Genomic DNA, 20,810 nt, shown 5'->3' with positions numbered 1-20,810 from the left:
TTTATGACTGACTGTGGTTCGAGAATCACAGCGGCTGGAGGACAGAAAGCGACTAGTGGCTGTGTCTGAAAACAAAGCCTAATAAAGACCTTAGTCTTCATCTAGATCTGTCCCCACGCTGCTGAGAACCTGCACCATCTCACCTCAAATAATCCATCGCCTTCTCAGTCACAACAAGAGACTTGTAAATCCACAGAAATCTAATTGTGGTTTAATATGAAAGATGTAGCATTGTGACTGCCAATGGCCCCTGGTCTGAGCATTGATTACTTTATCTTATGATGACTGATGTTCAGATGATTCATTTACTGAAACAAATGTATTGTTGTAAGTCGCTTTGGATAAAGACGTCTGCTAAATGTCATAAATGTAAATGTAAATGTAGGCTAGCATCAATAAGATTATATATGGTGTAGGCTACAACCCATAAGCTTTAGCCTGTTGACGATGAAGTTGAAAAGGTGTTTATTTCTGGATTAAAACACATGACCGTTTAGCTATTTTCAACCGTTTAGCTATATTCAATCGATCTCGCCACAGCTTCCTGCTGGAGGACGAATGTGTGTGTTTGTGTGTTTAAAGCTGTACATGCAGCCGCTACATAACATACACGACAGAGAACATACGATTATTTTACATTCAATTCAAAGTATTACATTTAGTTGCTTACTAAACTACGCCATTATGTAAAGAAGCCTCATCGACTGGCATGTAGGCCGACCTGTGATGAAGGTCTTCCAGGTATTTATCGGCTGGTTGTATCACATGATAATAATATTCAGTAGTAGGCTTACGAGTTTGATTGAATTGAACATTCATAGTCTGAGCAGTTAACCCAGAAGGCCGAGGGCGCACTCTAGTGGACAGAATATGTATGTTCACACAACGTGGACCCACCATGTAGCCTGCATAGCAATCGCGGTGTGAATAAACATAACTTAAGGAAATTCGTTTTGACTTTTCGGAAGTGTGTGTAAATAAATATTTACAGTTCGTTTTTTGTCTGGACGTGCTCTCCCTTCTCAATCAAATGTCCTATATCCATATATTTATGTACACTTATTTAGATATGTTTAGGTTACTCTATTTTTCCCATGTTTTAATGCTTTCAACGAACGTCACATTGTAAAACAGCAAACGCCATTGTAGGCTATTCAACAGAGGCGTTTTCACCTGATAAAGCCGGCGGCGCTAACAGAAGACCGGCACAGCAGGCTCACACCCCGCTGTAAAGGAATTGCAGTTGGTGAATAAACGTGACTTTCTGTCCATTCAGGAGGGCTGGTTTCCCCTCGCCCCCCCCAGACACACAACTCATCCTCCAGACACCCCTCGGGAAAAGTGTCTGCATTTTTGTTTGTCAGCAACAAAGTCCAACACCAAGTAAAGGCGCTTTAGATGGGTACAATGACGTCCTTCGCCCATAAAGTCATTTAACTCAGACGTCTAGCCATCTCTGGCTTTATTGGACCAGGGCTCTTCCTGCTCTAAACTCATTATAGGAACATTCAGACAATAAGTTCCCTGCAAACACCTTCTCTCAGATGTTTCCCGTAAAATTACGTTAAAATGAATTTTATATTGAAAGTACGGAATTAGCACACATGAACACACTTAAATTACATTTTATTATTTATTATCTTGGTCTAAAAACAATTATCTGGCGGGATAAAAGAGTATTGCTGATGATAGCGTCAGACAGTATTTATGGTAATAGCCATGGTTCTAACCTCCAGCACAGAGGAGTGAAATCAAGCTTCGTGATGATTGCCTTCGTTATTGGTCGAAATTGAAATAATTGTATAATAATTATAACAATACACGTATAATAATAATAAATAATAATATCAGTAATATCAATTATTACATAAACATATATTTGAGGAATGGGCCCACTGTATTATTAAATGTAATGACGTCTGTTGCTCTCAGAGCATGGACAATTACATTTTATATGTCTAGATATAACAATAAATAATATATATATATATGCATTAAATGTTAGCCTACTACATATCGGTCAATACTAACAATATGGTCCACATGCATCAGGGACTAAAAACTCAGGAGAATTTACAAATCTTTTCAGGAGCTCTACATACCCATGATATACATACAACACTACTAGCTTTCTTAGACATGTACAACAGAAAATCTAGATCTGCTGAAATTGATTTAAAAAGCTGAGCCGTGAACCCGTGTTTCCAGAATACGCAATTTGCTGCGAAGTGGGCTGTCAGAAATGTACGGAATTAAACTAAAAGTAAACTTTGTACATTGTGAATCTAATGTTTGATCACGTTTATTTTTCTAACATTTCCTCATCCTACTCATCATTCTCTGAGCATATGCGGGTACGGTGATCCAAGTGTGATACCAGGCAAAACATATATTTACGGAAACATTTATCCGGAAGATATTAGCAGTAGGCGCTCTTCGTTTAAGACTTAATTTCGTTACAAGTGGAAGAGTGCAGACACAGGCCCGGACAAACCAACACATCATATCTGTTAAACTATCAAAATGTCGTCCTAACACTTTAAATGGAGGTGAGGTCTTCTTCCGTCCCAAGTCAGGTTTAAGTCAGGTTTAAGTCAGGTTTAAGTCAGTTTATCCCTGGTATTCCTTTCTCGGTTCATCTTCTTCATTTTCATTCTCCGGTTCTGGAACCAGATTTTAACCTGCCGTTCGGTCAGGTTCAGAGTCCTCGCCACCTCGAACCTCCTGTCCCGGGTCAGATACATGTTGAAGAGGAACTCCTTCTCCAGCTCCAGCGTCTGGTATTTGGAGTAAGGACACCGCTTCTTCCTGGTGGACCGAGCATACATCCAGTTGGCTGACGGGTTGGCTGTAAGGAACAGGTTATTGTCGTTATAACACTGCGTTACTTCGTTTAATTATGACTTCATTGTTGCTCTGTTCAGGAGCTAGCTTGTTGAGGAGCTAGCTTGCCCTGAGCATTTCATTACACCGTCTAGGTTTGTATTCTGTGTATATGATAAATAAACTTTGATTTGATATCACTGTATGTGCGCAGGAATTATTTCAGTTATGAACAGTCTTTTTAGGCCTTAATGCTTCACAAGAGAAACAGCATGGTGGTGGTGGTGGTGGTGGTGGTGGTGGTGGCGGCGGTGGTGGCGGCGGTGGTGGTGGTGTGTGTGTGTGTGTGTGTATATGTGTGTCAATGTACTATTTTTCAGGCCAATATTAGGCAACACAACATAGGTTAACATAAGGACGCATGTATATGACACATCACACACATTGTAAAGCATCACACCGTGCAGACCACTGGCCACAGGTTATGGGACGCGATGCTGAGAAAGATGGAAGAATAACGTGTCTCATAGGCCGTGTACCTTCTATCCTACTACTACTATCCTTCCTTACAGCAGCTGTGGGATAACTCGCCTTCTCCGCCAACCCATAACCCACACAGTTATCTAGCAGATAATAGCAGTAGTTTGTCCATCTGTGGTCCATGGGTTTATAGGTTAGTAAAAGCCCGGGGTGTACACGCCCTGCTCGGCCAGGTTCTGCTGTAAACCAGGGTGTGATTCCGTTAACTTACTTGGGTCAAGTTGCTTTAGCGTTTCCTCTCCGTGTTCGCTGTGACTCGACACATCACTGCCGGTCGTCTCTTTACTCGTCTTTTCCTTGTTTTCTGGCTCGTCCTCCTCACGGACAAACCCAGAGGAGGCGGCGGGGGCCGGGGGGTCGTAGCGGGGACTCTCCTCTCTCTTTGTCTCGTAATGTGGGCTGCTCTCCGGGTGGAAGCCCGGGAAGGGACCGGAGCTGGGGACCGGCTCTATCCACGACCGGTGGAACCTGGTCTCCGGGGCTGCGAGGTGGGGCTGCGGGACGTAGTGGTGATATATCCCCGCTACTGCGGTGGCGCTGCCGGGAGGCTGGGGGTGGGGGGCCGGCCAGGACGCGGGGAAGCTGCAGGAGGAGAAGTCGACATTCTCCCCGATGACACCGGACGGCCTGGGGGGCGGCGGGAGCGAGCTCGGGACGAAGCGCGCTCCACCGTAAAGGTCCTCCGTCTCGTGCCCAATGATGGAGTCGACGTAGTAACTCGTTAACGGACTACTAGTCGACATGTTTTGATCCTACCGGAGTCATAAAACAGCGACTTTGTTACGGAGGTTCTTCTCTCTCCACGAGCATAGTATTTTTGCTGGCTTCATCTCCGGTGATTGGTTCCGCGGATCACGTGATCATATTTACCAATACAGCGAGTAAATCAACCGGTAAATAACGAAAGGTTTAATGCGGGATTTATTAAACAAGACCTCCGTCGAAGGCCAGCGCAATGAGAATCTAGGATTCATATTTAAGCCGTTTTACAAGGTTCACACATATCCCGTGTCGCGGTGGAGAGATGGCGTATTTCTCTGGACAGAATGGGTACATTTAACTCCAAACCTCTATTTTTGAAATACATGTTTTTGTTTCAGATGAGTGTAGAACCTCTTAAGGAGTCGTCAGAGGTCCTGGTCCTTCACATTGTGCTTGTAAAATCTTTTATAGACTTAGGTAGGCTGTAACTCCTCAGAGTAAAAACCAGGAATGGCACATCTCTCGCCTCACAGACAGATAATCGGTGTTGTATTTGTCTGGTGTGTATGTCCCGGACACCGGCTCCGGTAAAGTGTAAATGCATTTGGCATCAAGTGAACTTTGTGTACTGATTGTATTTATGAAGAGGACTGTCGTCATGTTTTTTATGTCTGTCAATAAAACTTTTACGAGGTGTGTTTCATTAGGCATTAATCCGCCCTTAATAAAAACAGGACTGTTCGGCGGAACAGTGGGGAGCTGGTGTGTCTGGTTTGGGTCTGGTGTTTTAGACGGTTCTGTTCTATAGGGCCTTCTGGACCAAAGGAAGTTCAGCGGCTAGCCGCAGTTCTATAGGAACACCAGTGTACCGGCGCGGCGGACAGCGAGTCGTCCCTGTTTGGGTTTTCATGACTGAAGAGTTTAAGGCTTTTAGGGTATTTTACAGACCTTTAGGCCTATGAGGCTATTCAGAAGTAGTGTGATCCCTTATTTTCTAAACCATATATTTCGATATCCAATTTTACATGGAAGGAAGAGGCTCCATTTAAATCAACAGAAGTTTTATTAATATAAGCTTATTTTAAGAAACACCTCTCATTACTAAATTAAATTAAAAACAATTATACATTATTTTAACTATATTTAGTTTTTCGTGTGTGTGTATTTTAGTGTTAAAAACAAAACAAAAATGTCTCAATATTGTGGTCAAATGTTTTCATCCACACCTTATAATGATTCTGTCGATTTGCTTTTAGAATTTCGTGAAATGTTTAGCAGTGTCCGTAGACCTAACACGTAGGCCGTGCCACACACACACACACACATACACATTTTGTATTACATGTATTACAAATGTATTACATTTTTACATTTCAAAGTTAGTTCAAAAATCTAAACATATTCGAGACAATTATTTTTTTCCCTGCGCGTGATTTTACTCTCACAACAAAGAAGGCCCACGCGCCACCGGACGGTCAACAAACCCGGTTTCCATCTCCACGGTTCACATCTGACACCTCGATTTTCACTGCTTTTATCACTGAAGAATGACTATAACTTATATAAGTATAATAACTTATATAACTTAACACATATTTGGTCAGATATAATTTATTCAATAGAATACATGCCACAAAACATGCCTCGAGGGTAAACTCGTGTAATTCGGTGAACAATAAATACCACATTTACAACACAGCCGCTGTAAACAAGAATACACCATGATAGAAACAGACTAGTCCTGTTGAAGAGGCCTACTAACGTCTTATTATTAACAATGTGCTTCCAACGGAGACGCCACGGTCTCAGACGCATACAGGAAAGAGGCTTTTGGGTCTTTAAGTTCAGACCAACGTGAATAGTACATGTCAGTACTAAAGTCTGCCACATACGAGCCAGTCCATACCCTGTGGTAAGATATTGTCATGAAATAAACGCGTCACGTTAAATACATGATAACCGTCGACTATGTACAACATCACAGACAACACGAAGAAGAAGTGGAAATATGTCACAGTTTAGCAGCAGGAAATGAATGGCAGAGATGTGTCCATAACTCCAGCTTATCCCAGTCATATGGAGGAGGAGGAGAAGAGGAAGAGGAGGAAGAGGAGGAGAAGGAGGAGGGGAAACGGCGAGGTGCTGTCGGCTCTTCCGAGAGCTCACGAGAAAGTGAGGTTCGAGGTGAGCTCGCGGATCCGGTTTTCTCGGCTCATCTTCTTGAGTTTCATCCTCCGGTTCTGGAACCAGATCTTGACCTGCCGGTCGGAGAGGTCCACGCTGCGGCTGATCTCCAGGCGGCGCTCCCGGGTCAGATACATGTTGAACAGGAACTCCTTCTCCAGCTCCAGGGTCTGGTACTTGGTGTACGGACAGCGCTTCTTCCGGCCGCTGCGCGCCGTCAGCCAGCTGATCGCGGGCTCCGTCTTACACTCTGAACACATAAAGAAACAAGTTATCACAGAGATACTGGTTTTAAAACTATAAATGACATAACTAGTCATAATAACAATAGGAGGACAATAATAATAATCATTATAATAATGCTATTATTATTATAATCAATAATAATAACAATAATAGTAATAAATGTTAGCTTATAACAGAGCTATTTTTTGTAAAATAGATAGTAAGTAAAAAAATAAAGAATATAATGATAATAGTAGGCTAGTAGTAGTAGTAATAATAATAATACTGCTACTAATAATAAATAGCCTGCTATAACAGCATAGATTTTTAATCTGTTACTCAGTGGTATTTTCCTGTCTGCAGTTTTGTATAATAATCATATTAACATATTGTATAGTTGTACGTTAACAAACCATACAGGCCTGTGAGGAAAATTCCATTATTTGTGTATTAACATGATTTAGTCGAGCAGTACTACAAGGCTTATATAGCATTAATATTGTAATTATTCCTTATTAATTAATAAGGAATACAAATACGTCTTATTTAGCTTACATGCCTACTTTAAAAGCACAAACTGAATAGGCGTATTATTTTCAATATTTACTGGCCAAAAAGTACAAAATGCCTGTTAGATCGTAGAAAATAATAATTTAGATGAAAATGATAAGTATAGCCTGAAGTTAAAAACAAGGAAGAGAGCAGCATTTACGCGGACAGTAACTTCACACCGCGGTCTGTGTTCCTGTAAAAGCGTTTTACTGCGACTGGAGGAAGACTCCCATTAAACGTTACGACTCCGGGGTTGTTTGTGTTTTATTTCGGGGTTTATGATGGCGGGGACTCGTCCTTTCATCAGACCAACCTCTCGCTTCCTTCAGAGGTGGTTCGGGGCTGGAGGCGGACGCGGACGCTTCTGACGAGTAGTTCCGCTCCTCCTGCGAACTCGACTTTGGGTTCGGGCTCTCCGCGGGAGTCGGAGTCCTGCTCGGTTCTCGGACGGTTGGAGGTTCGGTTGTTGTCTTTTCCGCCTCGACGAGAACGGACCGCTGCGGGGCGTGAGACCCGGGACCTCCGTTCAGTTGGAGGATGGACTCTGGACCCGCCTGGTCCCTGTAGTCCTGGTGCTTCCCGGAGGCGTAGGTCTGACTCAGCCTAAAGTACCCCGGAACCGGGATTTCTGGACCGTCGACGGAACACGCCTCGGACTGGACCAGGCTGGAGTAGGACCGGGGGAGCTCGGGCGAGGCGACTTTACCGGTCCTGTCGGAGTACATGCAGCAGTTCCTCTCCTCCTTGATGCTGTGTGAGAACGGGCATGGTGTGTTCATCTGGGTTGGTGGCTGCTCTATCCTGCAGGCTCGGTTCGGTTCTGTCCAGGTCTCATACTGAGGCACATACGAGTGGACCTCCATGGCCATGTGATGGTGGTTCCCGTCCCCTCGTTTGCCCAGAGAAGGCAGAAGTCCACAGGTTTGCATTCCGTAGGTCCCCATGTCTCTGGACGGCAGGTACATAACGCTGCTGCTGATGTTGTTGTTGGAGTAAAAACTGTCCGTTCTGCACGCGCCGATCAACGAATCTACTAGAAACGTGTTTGCAACGGGCGAGCTGTCGGTGAAAGACATTTTGGAATGGATTCAAGGAGAGAGAGGGAGAGAGAGATGTCCTTTGTATACGCGGACATGTCTACAGCACAACAGCCCCCTGCCTAGCGCCGCGGCCACGTGACAACCACCAATGAGGACTGGAAGTGGCCTTGAGACGCGGCGTCACGTGACCATGTGGCTGATGGGGATCTCAGATGCGGCGAACAGCAACGCCCGGTAGAGGACTTGAGATTGATAAAGCAGAAGCAGCATTGAACACCCCCCCCCCACACACACACACACATACACACACACACACACACACACACCACCACCACCACCGCGCCCCCCCCCCCCCGGCACCCCCACCAGCATCACCCACCACAGCACCCCCAGTAATGAGGATGTAGTGTAATGTGAGGTCTACTCGGCTTCAGGCACTTTATAAAAGTGACGCGTCGATTAACTTGGGCTTGTAAATGTCACATTTATGTCGCTGTTAACTTTGATTCAAGTTCAAGATGAAACGCCGTGGCATGAGACATTAAGAAAAATTAAATATCAGATTTCATACCATCATTTCGTGAACATGTCCATTCAATATGAATGCAATGTTTTGTGTCACACTTGCACAGCTTCAGGCTGCCGCCGACAGACAGCAACAGTCCAGGTTATTTTAGCGCATTCGCGGTTAGCCAAAGCTTTCTGCATTTGAAGTGGAAACACAGTCGTAGCTGAATGCAGCAATGTTGATCTGCGGTTGGAGAATTCTATATTTATCACCAAAGTCCATCATCGGTCCAAACTGCCCCGACGGGCCTGTGTGGGCTCATATGAATAAACAGAACCAGGAGGCCGTAAACAGCTTCAGAAAAGCTCTCAGGTTGTTTCTCTACATCGTTCCCTCGTCGCTGTTTGGTGTTCTGATTAGCGGCCCAGTTAGTAAATGGTGGCTAATGAATGAATCCAATGAATGAATCAGATTATTGTGACTTTAACGCACAGGCACGCCTGCATAGAGATGCCAATAAAGAGATGACAAATATCTACATTAATTAGATACAAGCTAATGAGATGTCTACTATTACTGTCTACTATTCATTTTGAAATTCCCAAGTAACGGTTAACTGAAGGTAACCGTTTAGAATTGTCTATGAGAGGGAGGCTATGTGAACATTTATAACTCCACTAAAAATGCAGGTTAGAAGGTTTTAGGAGCGGGAAATGTTGGTGTACACACACACACACACACACACACACACACACTTACACTGGCAGCCTGGAGGACAGAACATGGGCCATTTTATTTCGTGTTTGGTAACAGTCTGTAGTGTCAAGTTTATTTTAGCAACGTGCACGAAGACTAGACTAAAATACTAGATGACTTACAGCAGCTGATGGCAGGAACACGGGGCCGCAGCCAGCTCCATCTCCCCGTGTTCCCCTGGCTGTCCACGGCGTGGTGACTCGGGAGGCCTCGGCCTCTGTCGGCTCTGCCATCTCAGGCCTCCAGCTTCTGACTCCCGTGGTTCTCCGTTGTGACTTTTGTGACGTAGGTCTGATAAGAATGAAAATATTGAATTAACCCAGCTTCCAATTAACGAGACAAAAATACCAGCCTTGTTTTTCGTGTTGTAAATTAAGAAGCTTTACGCACGGCGTCCACGGGGTTGTAACATTAGTCCCAAGTATCTTTACACGACGAGGTTTGGAGCTAAAATATGTCTCGGCGCCAAGACGATACATTTTACAACACGACGCCTAACCGATCATGAACAACTCTACTACACCCCCAACAACACATGAAATACCTATCTGGACACGTCCGTTAACTGATCCTCCGTGATAAAAAGTATTAAACAAGAAACGTCTTCACAACAAAATAAACAACTAAACGGGTCTGCGTGACGCTCACGGGTCGCCTATGTGTACTGTCTGTCCAAGCCGGAACCATGCAGAAACAAAGAGCTTCATAATGACACAGACACATGTCGCTGTCACATCAGTCCTGAAGTACAGGACTATTCACCAGTGTTTCCATGGCTACAGGGTGATTCAGAGAGAAGCTGCCAGGAACGCTGCTACGGTTTAACAGACCTTAAACATGTCCATACCAACGGAAATGAGGAATACACCCATCTCAAGTTCAAATAATAAGCTAATATCCAACCGGTGCATTTATCAAGCAGATATCTCGTGTCATTATTGTCTATTCGGATAATAATAATAATAATAATAATAATAATAATAATAATAATAATAATAATAATAATAATAATAATAATAATAATAATAACAGCAATAATAATAATAATAATAATAATAAATATTATTATTATTATTATTATTATTATGTGTTAGGTATTATTATGTATTCGGATGCTTTTTTATTTTGGGTTAGGGTTAGTTATTATTATTATTATTATTATTATTATTATTATTATTATAGGCCTAATACATGTTATTTGTAAAGGGCTTTTCATGTGTACAAAGCTGAGTGGATTTAAATATTTAAACAGAAAAACAAAAACACAGAGAAGACAGGAAGTCCCGTCTGAAGAGGTTTTAGTCCCATCTGAAGAGGTTTTAGTCCTGGTCTGAAGGAGGAGAGCGTCTCTTGTCTTGAGGTCCTGAAGCTATTCCGGATTTATTAGGATGCATTTTTAATGTATTTTGAAGCTGTTTTTAAATGTTTGTAATGCATTTGCTTCCAACCTACACTATTGTAAAATACAACTCCAGTGCATAGTATATGTATATACATATATACAATATAACAGTTTTTGAGCCTTAGACTTAAACTAAATTACACTTCAAACACACACGACTATATTAAGCGGTCGAACAATGTTATTACGAGACTCCATATTTCCTGACAGATCAGCAGCACAGATCTGCCCGGGATCACCTTCTAAACTACACCAGATAGAACACGTCGATTTATTTCGATACACATTTTTTGTATCACAACATTCCATAAAAGCTAAATATAGTATTCATCAAACCAACTGTGCCTGATGGGGCATGCAAGAAAGCTGAAGACTTTCTGTCGATATTATTAAGTTATAGCTAATGTCAATTATGCTGGATATCGTTGTCGTGACAAGCAAGGAAATTGAACCAAAAATGTGAAGACACATGGAAGAAATCTACGGTACTTCAGGGGCCGACCACTCTCTCCGGTAAAGCCCGTCCTTGGATGGCTACAGCCTGCTGCCCTTCCACACCCTGGGGCTGTTTAACTAGAATACTCGTCCTTATTAAACAGAGATACCTGCTATTTACACAGCCGCCTATTCCTGGGTAAACACGGCAATGCGGGTTAGATTGAACTAAGGCCTGCGATGCATTGTGCTGATAAACTGTGTGAGTAGCGCCACCTTGTGGTTACAATGCAACATCAGGCTGCAAGAACAGACCTTATAAGCACGACATCATCCTTTGTCTGGAGAGGAAAATGGAAGACTTATTATGATCTAGTCCATATCCTCAGCGAACTGAGTTCTAGGATCATTCTAGAGCTGTTGGCCTTGAAACTAGGACCAGTGTTTTAGGCCTAAACCGTTCGGACTATTACCATTTAATTACTGGTCCAGTAGCCTTGGTAAAGCCGCCTCTCCTTTCGTCTACACACTACACAATCCGCTAACACACACACACACACACACACACACACACACACACACACACACACACACACACACACACACACACACACACACACACACACACTATTCTGTTTTTGTTTAATAAACCAAATGTGTTCCTTCCACGTTCACTTGTTCAATCCCCCGAAGTCCGGAAACCATCTATATCTTCTACCACTCATCTTATTTAGAAAGAATATAAGGTAATTTTTGGTCAAATTAATCATAAAGAAAAATATATTGGTTAATTACATTGATTCATGTAAATATATTGATTAATTCTGAGGCTTTTTGGGAATGTCCCGTGAGTAATATTCACAAGGCCATTTGGTCGCGGCCTCGTGTCCAGATTGATAGTTCTGTCCAGCCAACCATTTGCCCTGCGTGGATGTGGACAAACACGAGAACATTACCCGTTAAGGTTTTCGCCATATCACCTCTGAAAATGAAATATACAAATACGATTGTGTGACGTGATGATAAATCTATCCAGACATACAGGCTGCACGTGGAGGTATGCTGGAGGGGGGGGGGGCGTCGCCATGTTGGAATGTCTTTGCTGCAGTGCAGATATGTTGAGGGCGTCGTTTAGTTTAAACGGACACAGAGCTGTACTTTTACCTCTGAGGTGAAAGGTGACAACCTTGACATTATGGAAGTTCAATGACAATTTCTGAAAAATATACTATAGTTCTATAATGTTGTTTTAGAAAGACTGTAAACTACTGACGTGTAGCAACAACATAGCGCTGTACGTGCTTCTGTCAGAGACCACAGCAGAGGAATCTGGGCGCAGGAGCTGGTAACGCTGGGAAGTTTGAATTTAAACAAAGTATATGTTGAGGAGGCCCACTGGTTAAATATTCTATGCCAAAACAGCAATAATGGACGTTTTTCATCCCCTTTTCGTTTCCTTTGCGCGCAAAGGCTCATTTGGAAAAACCAGCCGGTCCGAATAGCCCCAATTTAGACATTTACAGCCGCATTTAGTGGATTGTCTAGACGGTTCAAGGTTTAGTAAACAGCCTTGGACTCAGAGTCGAATATACAGGAAATACAAAGGCTCATTTAGACCTTTTTAAGGACCGGCTACATCCTAAAGGACATCTGGATACGCGACGAAATGGAGAACTGTGGGACAAAACACTCATGCTAGGCCCGTATATCGTTAACTGAAATAACGTCTGAAACACTTAAAAAATAAAAAATAAAAATAAAAACATGAATAGAAATGATAGACATTTGGTTACAATCAGACGTTCTCTTTTAGCAAATGCTTATTTCTTCTATTCTCTCGCACGCACAACACAGCAGTAGCCTCATACACAACAGAAGACACAGACACACACAGACAATTAAACCATTTTGTGGATCACTCGTCCATTTCAACATTGAAACGTTTTGATTTTATTAAATCGTCCCATATACACATGCCACCACGAAAACAATTAATAGATAGTCCGTAAGTGAAATTACATATTAATACTGTAACCAAATTATGCTTTTCTTTGAATTATTGCGATTAAGTATAAGTCAATCAAAAACAAAAACAACGAAATAAATAACGTGGTACATTTAACAACATTTAAGCCATATACACTAAGAGTTTAACATAAAGTAGATTGTCAAGATATCAGGCCTTACAAATGAACTACTAACAACTAACTAACTACTGACATTAAATACGAGGTTCATCCTTTGTTCTTGAGGTATAAATACACAGAAGCATGTCATACCACAAGTGTTGCATAGTTTCCCGTAATTCGCAGCCAATTATTGCAAAGTCCTTTTCGAAGGTATTATTTTGGTTGCGTGTCGCTGTTAGTTGTTTGACAGTAAATGTGTAAACGTCCCTCCACCGACACTGTTCAACCACCATCTGATCTGACAATCCGTCTAGAATCAGAGTCAAAATAACGGATTCCCGGTGAAGTACTGGAGCCGGTCTCGGTTTAGCTTCTTCTCCTTCATTCTCCGGTTCTGGAACCAGATTTTGACCTGTCTGTCGGAGAGGTTCAGCATTCTCGACAGTTGTAATCTTTTCTCTTTGTTGATGTACACGTTGAAAAAGAATTCTCGTTCAAGTTCTCGGATTTGGTATTTGGTGTAGGGGCATCTCTTTTTCCTGGACTTGGAGTCTGAGGAGAAACACAAACAATCCAGTAGTCCAGTATTATCCATGAGGAACCATCACGGTACCGAAACACAACACTAAGACATCACAACTGTCTACCTTCTCATGCTTTCTGCCATTCACTCTCTCTCTCACACACACACACACACACACACGCACACACACTCTCTCTCTCTTTCTCTTTAAATGTTTAGGCTATAAAATGTTAATGAAATGTTAATTCCTAAAGCTTGCTAGTTATACACAAATAAGAAATGGATCTAAACTAGATGTCCACACCACAGAGCCTAACCCTAACTTAGAGTAAAGAAATAGGCCTAAGCTTGCACGTGTATTGTGCAATATACATTTGGAGTTTCTCGTTTTACTCACTGTAGGCTATGTCTATTTATATTTAATTGGATAAAATGATCGAATTCTTTTCAACTGGTAAAACCCAATGAACAGGTAGCACGTCCAGTAAACTGTCCCTAACGTCCAACAAAACAGTTTTCCCTATCGTAAATATTTTAACAGCACCATAGCACTTCTTAAAGGGTATATAAAAACGTTTGCATGCATATAAAGCGCCACATAAAAAGAGAGTCACTAGTAATGCACTTGTACCTTAACCCCTGTTCATGCCTGTACCTACCCGGGCCGCTGGACCTCTCCTCCGGGCAGCTCGACGAAGGCGAGTCGTCGTCTTTATTCTCCGCTTCGTCTCGTTTCTCCTGCGCGGAAGTGTCTGTAGACGACAGTTTATTGCTGGACTCATCTCCGGAATCGGTATTTTCTTTGGAGTGGTTGGACGTTTTTTCGGCGCTCGAAGCCTCAAAGAACTGGTCGAATCCGTGCGGGAGAACCCCGTTCCTTCCCATGCCGGTGAAGAAACTACCGGACCCGACGCTGGTCCCCCCGTGATGGGGGTACACCGAGTCGTTTTTGAAAATCATTTCCGTTCGTCCTGACGCCGGTAGACGGTCCCTGTGCATGATCTCGTCTGCTGAGTAGTAGGAACCGTAGTTCCCCCGGTAGTGCCATTTGCTCGGGTGCTCCAGTCCGTACTCCCTGAACGCCACCTCGCGCGGTTGGACCGGAGCGATATTGGAAGAATATGGAAAACTGACCTGACAGGAAGTGTTCTGGGGTAGAAACGGCGAAACGGACGAAAAGTCAGGCGCCGACACGTAGTACGTACAACCGGGCATGTACATGTTTGACGCGCCGCTCCCGCGCTCCTCGTACTCCGTCATGTCTCCTATTAGCGCGTGTGAATAGGCAGCCCTAAGTGTGCTAAACTTCGTCTCTATTCCACTATAGGCGTGAGGACGCGATCCGCGAGGAGAGAAAATTGGAAACATAAGCTGACGTGCGATTCATCTTGATCGATTCTTTGAGGTAATTGTGTCATGTGATCCCGCTATAGAAATGACCATACATCAATATCGGTCATTAAGATCTATCTGGAGAAATCGGCTCGAGATAGGAGAGCAGCGAGTCAGTTCATTGGTTGGCTGCTGTCGAGACCTCCAATATAAGTCTCAACATTTTCCTTGCACGAATTAGGCATTCGTAAACTATCCCTGAAACGTCCACGATAATCAGATGCTTATCTCGCCCAGTCCTGGCGAATTCTAACCAACAAACAGCCTTGTATTGAGTCTCTGCTGTGATCAGATTAAGATCGGATAAAAACAGATCTTTTTGCTAAGATTGCACATCTATTTCTGGACGCTTACCGACTATCAATTCCTATGTGTCCTAGCAGCTGTACAGACAGACTACACTCTGAAGATCACTCGTATATATGATGGAAGCCGAGCAGTCACTCCCGACCTGTACACTATAACTGTACAATAATGTAGAAAACGGGAGATGTTATCTCTAACCTATTAACAACGATTAGATCCGAAAAATCTGATTTCAAGTTAATTTTTCATTCATTTATAGTTAAATGAATACAAGTTATAGGTCAATATAAAGGCTAAATTAATCTAGAATGTTAATAACTATTGAAAATAAGATGCATCCCATCCTGCGTCATTGCATTCAAGTATCCTGGTCGTACTGGGGACTGGGCTTTATCCAGCCGCCTACCAGTGGACGGCACATCCTTACAGTAAGCCTCTGGCTCCGGTCAAAACCACCATAGAAAAACATGAACGAAGCCAAGCGCCCATATACAAACATAATGTCTTTAGTTCCAAAGTAAACTTTAGTTCACCTTATGACATAATATCAGATATCTATACCAGACAATGTGATCAATAGAAGTGAAATTCCCAATATTAAAACGCGTCGAGGTAAAGAGATATAGTCTGTTATAGATATTAACATTTATAATGTATAATTCAGCCAGACTTGACTTAACGACGTCCCGCTCAAATGTTTTAATCATGAGCGAAAAAGAAGGGACGAAAATAGATAGATTGATGGAAAGACAATAATTGAAAGGAAGAACTATACAGTTAGAAATAGAAAGAAAGTGGAAGGAAGGAGGGCAGAAAGGAGGTATGTATGTGAATCAGCTCTGCATAAACAGAATGAAATGAAACAATTCCAACTCCTCTTCCACTTTACAAAACCTCCCCACCGAAAAAGTTACGCAACACATTCACAATAACATCCATCTTTACCTTATCGGACGCATTTTTCTTCTCTCCAAATCGAACAAATGTAACAATTCTGTCCAAATCCCCGGTGTCGTGTGATCACATGTCCCGTTCAACGGTAACCCGCCTCCACCACACTGCCAAGTCCAAAACAACTCTCCTGGCTTTGAACGTCTCTGCTGTGGTCTGGGACCGGGTGTCCAGCTATCCCCAATCACCCACAGACACATGACTTTATTACAGGATAGACAAAGGGACGTCCGGCTGGAGGCGGATGGCCCAGTCATCACCCCACTGGCTGGAGGAGCACTCACTCTCCCTGGGGTTGGAGGAGTCACAACGGAACACGGTTTGATGATCAGGAAACAATAGTGGCATGTCTGTGTGTGTGTGTGTGTGTGTGTGTGTGTGTGTGTGTGTGTGTGTGTGTGTGTGTGTGTGTGTGTCTGTGTGTGTGTGTGTGTGTGTGTGTGTGTGTGTCTGTGTGTAAAGTAGAGAGCGACAGCAGGCAGCAGGGGACAAGGCGGGATGTGAGAGCAGAGATACCTAGCACATTTCAACATGTTGCTGCTTAATGATGATATTCTAAGTAATGTACCATTTTCTATCAAATAGATTATGTATGTCAAGCCTTAATCTACACACGCACACACACACACACACACACACACACACACACACACACACACACACACACACAGTACAACATAAAAACAACATTAAAGTGCTCTAATGCATTAAACAGATAATCCAATAACAGACACTGAATTACGATGTAGGCCTGTTCTCTTTTGATTTCAACACAGGTCACCCAAAATATTCAGTACAAAGTAGGTCAGAATTTTCGTCAAGTAAAGCCTCGGGACTATAACTAGGCACAAAAAAAACACGTCTCTAGAATTGTAACCGCAGTTTAAAGTGAGTTAACCTCCCGGGTTTATTCCCGTCAGAGATGTGTACATTCCCGGTTAGCACGGCCGCGTCCCGGCCTGTTATGGTGCGTTATCGGGCTGCTGAGGGGCTTGGAGGGGCTTGGAGGGGCTTGGAGGGGCTGCCACCCCAGACTGCAGACTGCTGGAGGACAACAGCGCAGCTACGAGTTGCCACATACTTATATGTAATACACTTCCCCTCGGCTTTTACAAGAATGGCTTTGAATAAAATAGTGTATTTATATACATTAATATATAATTATATGTATATGTCTAGATGAATTCTGACTAACCTGACCTTAACGTTGTTATGGTGGCCCTAGATATGCAGGCGTACTCGGGTCCCACGGCTCGGCTGAGGGAGAATCCCGCTGCTGACTGTCATCTACACGGTCCGTTACATCTGGATTTAACAAGTAAAACGATGACCGTATTGTCACCAGTGTCCATATTAACAAATACAAGGCAAGGGCTAACTTTGGAATTAACAAAATCATTAGCGTATAACATTAGCTTTTAATTGTTCAGTCAATCAGTGTTGTTTTATACATCTCCTGGAAATCCCGTGCGTAAAAACGAAGAATTCGGTCTATTAATGCCAACATGAGACTTGTGAATTGCTTGTGCAAATCCTCAAAGACTCAAATAAAATACACTTGTTAAAACACACTGGTTAAGAGTCCGGTGAGAAATCCAACGATCAAACTAAACAGTGAGACAGCACATTGTCAAAAGAGATATCAAGATATTGATTAATGTGTCAAACTTCCAAATGATCCACAGACTAGAACTCTTCAGAGGGAAAAGGGCGAATTCATCTTGAATATTTTTACGTGAAAATCCTCCACACTGTCTCTGTCGACAAAAGCTAAAACATACATCTCATAACCGTACATGTGTAACAATCTAAAGCAAGCTGAATGTGTGTGTGTTATTCGGCCTAACGCCTTTACCAACTGAAGGCCGACATCCCGCTTATCAACTGAGGCAACAATGCTCTCGACGTCCATGATTCTTCGAGGTTTGAAGTTTTTCGAGGTTTTTTAGAAAAGTTCGTTTTCGTCTCGTTTTTAGATGACCCGTGTTGTCATGTCAACAAACTTGGGCGCGTCTGTCCTAAAACAAAATAAACATCAAACATTTAAATAACGTGAAACTTAATTCATTCACGTTAGAAGTGTAATAAGTTTATTGGTCAACAATATTTTAATTTTCATGGAAGTGGCAAAAAAGCGAAATTTGTGCAAAGATTCGATACCATCAGAATGACTCCAATTTGTAAGTTAATGAGTAACATGTTAGCTACATATCATGTTTGTAGTTACTTTGTTATTTTCATTAGTTTACGCAATAGCTTAGAATATAACGGTCCTAATCAATGTTTACAAAAACCGCTCGATAGGCCAAATACAGAATTATTATGTAACATTGTTATACAACGTTCAGTAATTAGTAATTCGCGTCATTTAGTGTCAACTTAGACCTAAAGATTAAATAGCCTACACCTTACACGAAAATAAATTTTCATTTAGACCTACGGAATGAAAAAAAAATAGTTAGGCTAATTCGTGTACAATTTTGTAAACATGCAGTCACCATTTTGTAGGCTCATTTCTGAATTAAAAGATATGTTGGATAATGTATATATGTATTCAACCACTGACAGTAGGGTTCCGGTCGGGTAGTATATTGCCGTATAGGCCTCAAAGGGACGTCGAGAGGCGGCGATGCAGAGCCCGTCTGTCTGATGTTCACGGGGACCGTCCACGGTGGAGGTCACGGTCCTAGTCTCTGATGCTACAGGCATATCTCTGGGCCTAAGATTTAAAACGTCATATTAACCATTGTGCTGATTCGCGTGGAATAGAGCATGCAGCATTCTCATCGGACGGGCCCTGTACCAGCAGAACACATCCAAGCCAGCAGACATGTTCCACATGATGGTGGATTCATCAAACTGTAACCAAGTTGTTTTCACGTGGAACCAGTTGTAACGTTGTTGGCTAAAACAGCCAATAGACTGACATGTGTGACGATGTCCACGGCCACAGCACATGCGCAGGACATCCAAACAGGCCCAGATTTGAACCCACTAATGAGCAGACAGCATCGCTTACATTTGGAATGTCATCTATATGTACAGGAAGATCAAAAGCGCGTCAACATGTGTGCGGCTTCATGGCGGACCGACAAACCCCTCAGACTCAACACCAATAAAACGAAGCCAAATTGTGCATGTCGTTGTAGTCACGTGATGATACGGCTGTCCGGTGTAAACAGAAAGCCAGAGGCGACACGACAACGTCGCCTCTCGGTTAGGCTACTGACGAATAGCCTCCACTGCAGACTTATATTATTATTATTATTATTATTATTATTATTATTATTTTTATTATTATTTAATAATGTCGTCTGCAGAGGGCCCAGGGTTTCAGCGTAATAGACCTCCCCTTTGACCAGTAGACTACTGCGTCACAGACCCTCCCCGCTTTACATTTTGCACATCTCATATTTTGCTCATGTTCTATCCTAGAATATAACATCCACACTGTAGTGAACGTCCTATCCTCCACACTGTAGTGAACGTCCTATCCTCCACACTGTAGTGGACGTCCTATCCTCCACACTGTAGTGAACGTCCTATCCTCCACACTGTAGTGAACGTCCTATCCTCCACACTGTAGTGAACGTCCTATCCTCCACACTGTAGTGAACGTCCTATCCTCCACAATGTAGTGAACGTCCTATCCTCCACACTGTAGTGAACGTCCTATCCTCCACACTGTAGTGAACGTCCTATCCTCCACACTGTAGTGGACGTGTTAACAAGTGCTGCTGATATGTTGTTCATGTCTCAGGCTGCCACTGAGAAACCCTCCTTTCCACATCAGACAACAACGGGTTTATTTTATTTTATGTTATTCTTTATTCTGTTAGGCTTAGTTTAGTTGATTAGGGTTAGGGTTAAGGTTAGGGTTACTCTTCCTGAGGTCCACACAGAACGTCAACCACACGACAGAGACAAGAGGAACACAAACACAATATTTCACGACATTAAAATAAAATACCACTAATACACTGTTAAGACGCCAAGAGACAATACACTTAGAATTATTATATTTACACTTACAGACGAATCATATTTACAGATCATTGAGACATCTAGAGAGGCGCTGTGACATGTTTTTACAACTCGCCTTTCTGTTCGCATTTTAAGAAATCAATGTATGTCGAAGAAGCACATGCGTCCTCTCAGATCATGACGTCATAGGCCTATAGCCAATTCGATATTGAGCTTAGTGTAAAAGTGTTTCTGAATGTCCCCAAAAATAGTGGAATAAAGCTTCAAAATACACAGCCTATAGTACCAATAATAACGACATAGCGATGACGGAACACGTAAAGCAGAGGCCTGTTAAGGTGACCAACAGGCTACATCG

General features: G+C 42.7%; 2 protein-coding genes and 1 pseudogene across 3 annotated transcripts; all 3 read right to left on the bottom strand.

The window, feature by feature from the left end:
- Nucleotides 1–2,600: 2,600 nt before the first annotated feature.
- Nucleotides 2,601–4,106, bottom strand: LOC310819482 (homeobox protein Hox-D9a-like; the record flags this gene model as incomplete). Its single annotated transcript, XM_083690784.1, has 2 exons — nt 2,601–2,848; nt 3,575–4,106. The coding sequence occupies 2 exons, from the start codon at nt 4,104–4,106 to the stop codon at nt 2,601–2,603; spliced, it is 780 nt and encodes a 259-aa protein (XP_083546910.1).
- Nucleotides 4,107–6,227: 2,121 nt separating this feature from the next.
- LOC310819690 (homeobox protein Hox-D10a-like) lies at nt 6,228–8,102 on the bottom strand (the record flags this gene model as incomplete). The annotated part of the gene is made up of 2 exons (XM_083691024.1): nt 6,228–6,499; nt 7,340–8,102. 2 exons carry the CDS (start codon nt 8,100–8,102, stop codon nt 6,228–6,230), a joined length of 1,035 nt encoding a protein of 344 aa, XP_083547150.1.
- Nucleotides 8,103–13,618: 5,516 nt separating this feature from the next.
- On the bottom strand, nt 13,619–15,266 carry LOC310819835 (homeobox protein Hox-D11a-like; annotated as a pseudogene). The gene is made up of 2 exons: nt 14,479–15,266; nt 13,619–13,848 (listed from the first exon to the last, which is right to left on the bottom strand). The product of its transcript is annotated as a homeobox protein Hox-D11a-like (transcript).
- Between the last annotated feature and the right edge of the window lie 5,544 nt (nt 15,267–20,810).

This window comes from Argentina silus (assembly GCF_951799395.1).
Source record: "Argentina silus genome assembly, chromosome: 19".
Lineage (NCBI taxonomy): Eukaryota > Metazoa > Chordata > Actinopteri > Argentiniformes > Argentinidae > Argentina > Argentina silus.
Note: the sequence above shows the minus strand (reverse complement) of the source record. Positions and strands in the feature narration are given on the sequence as shown.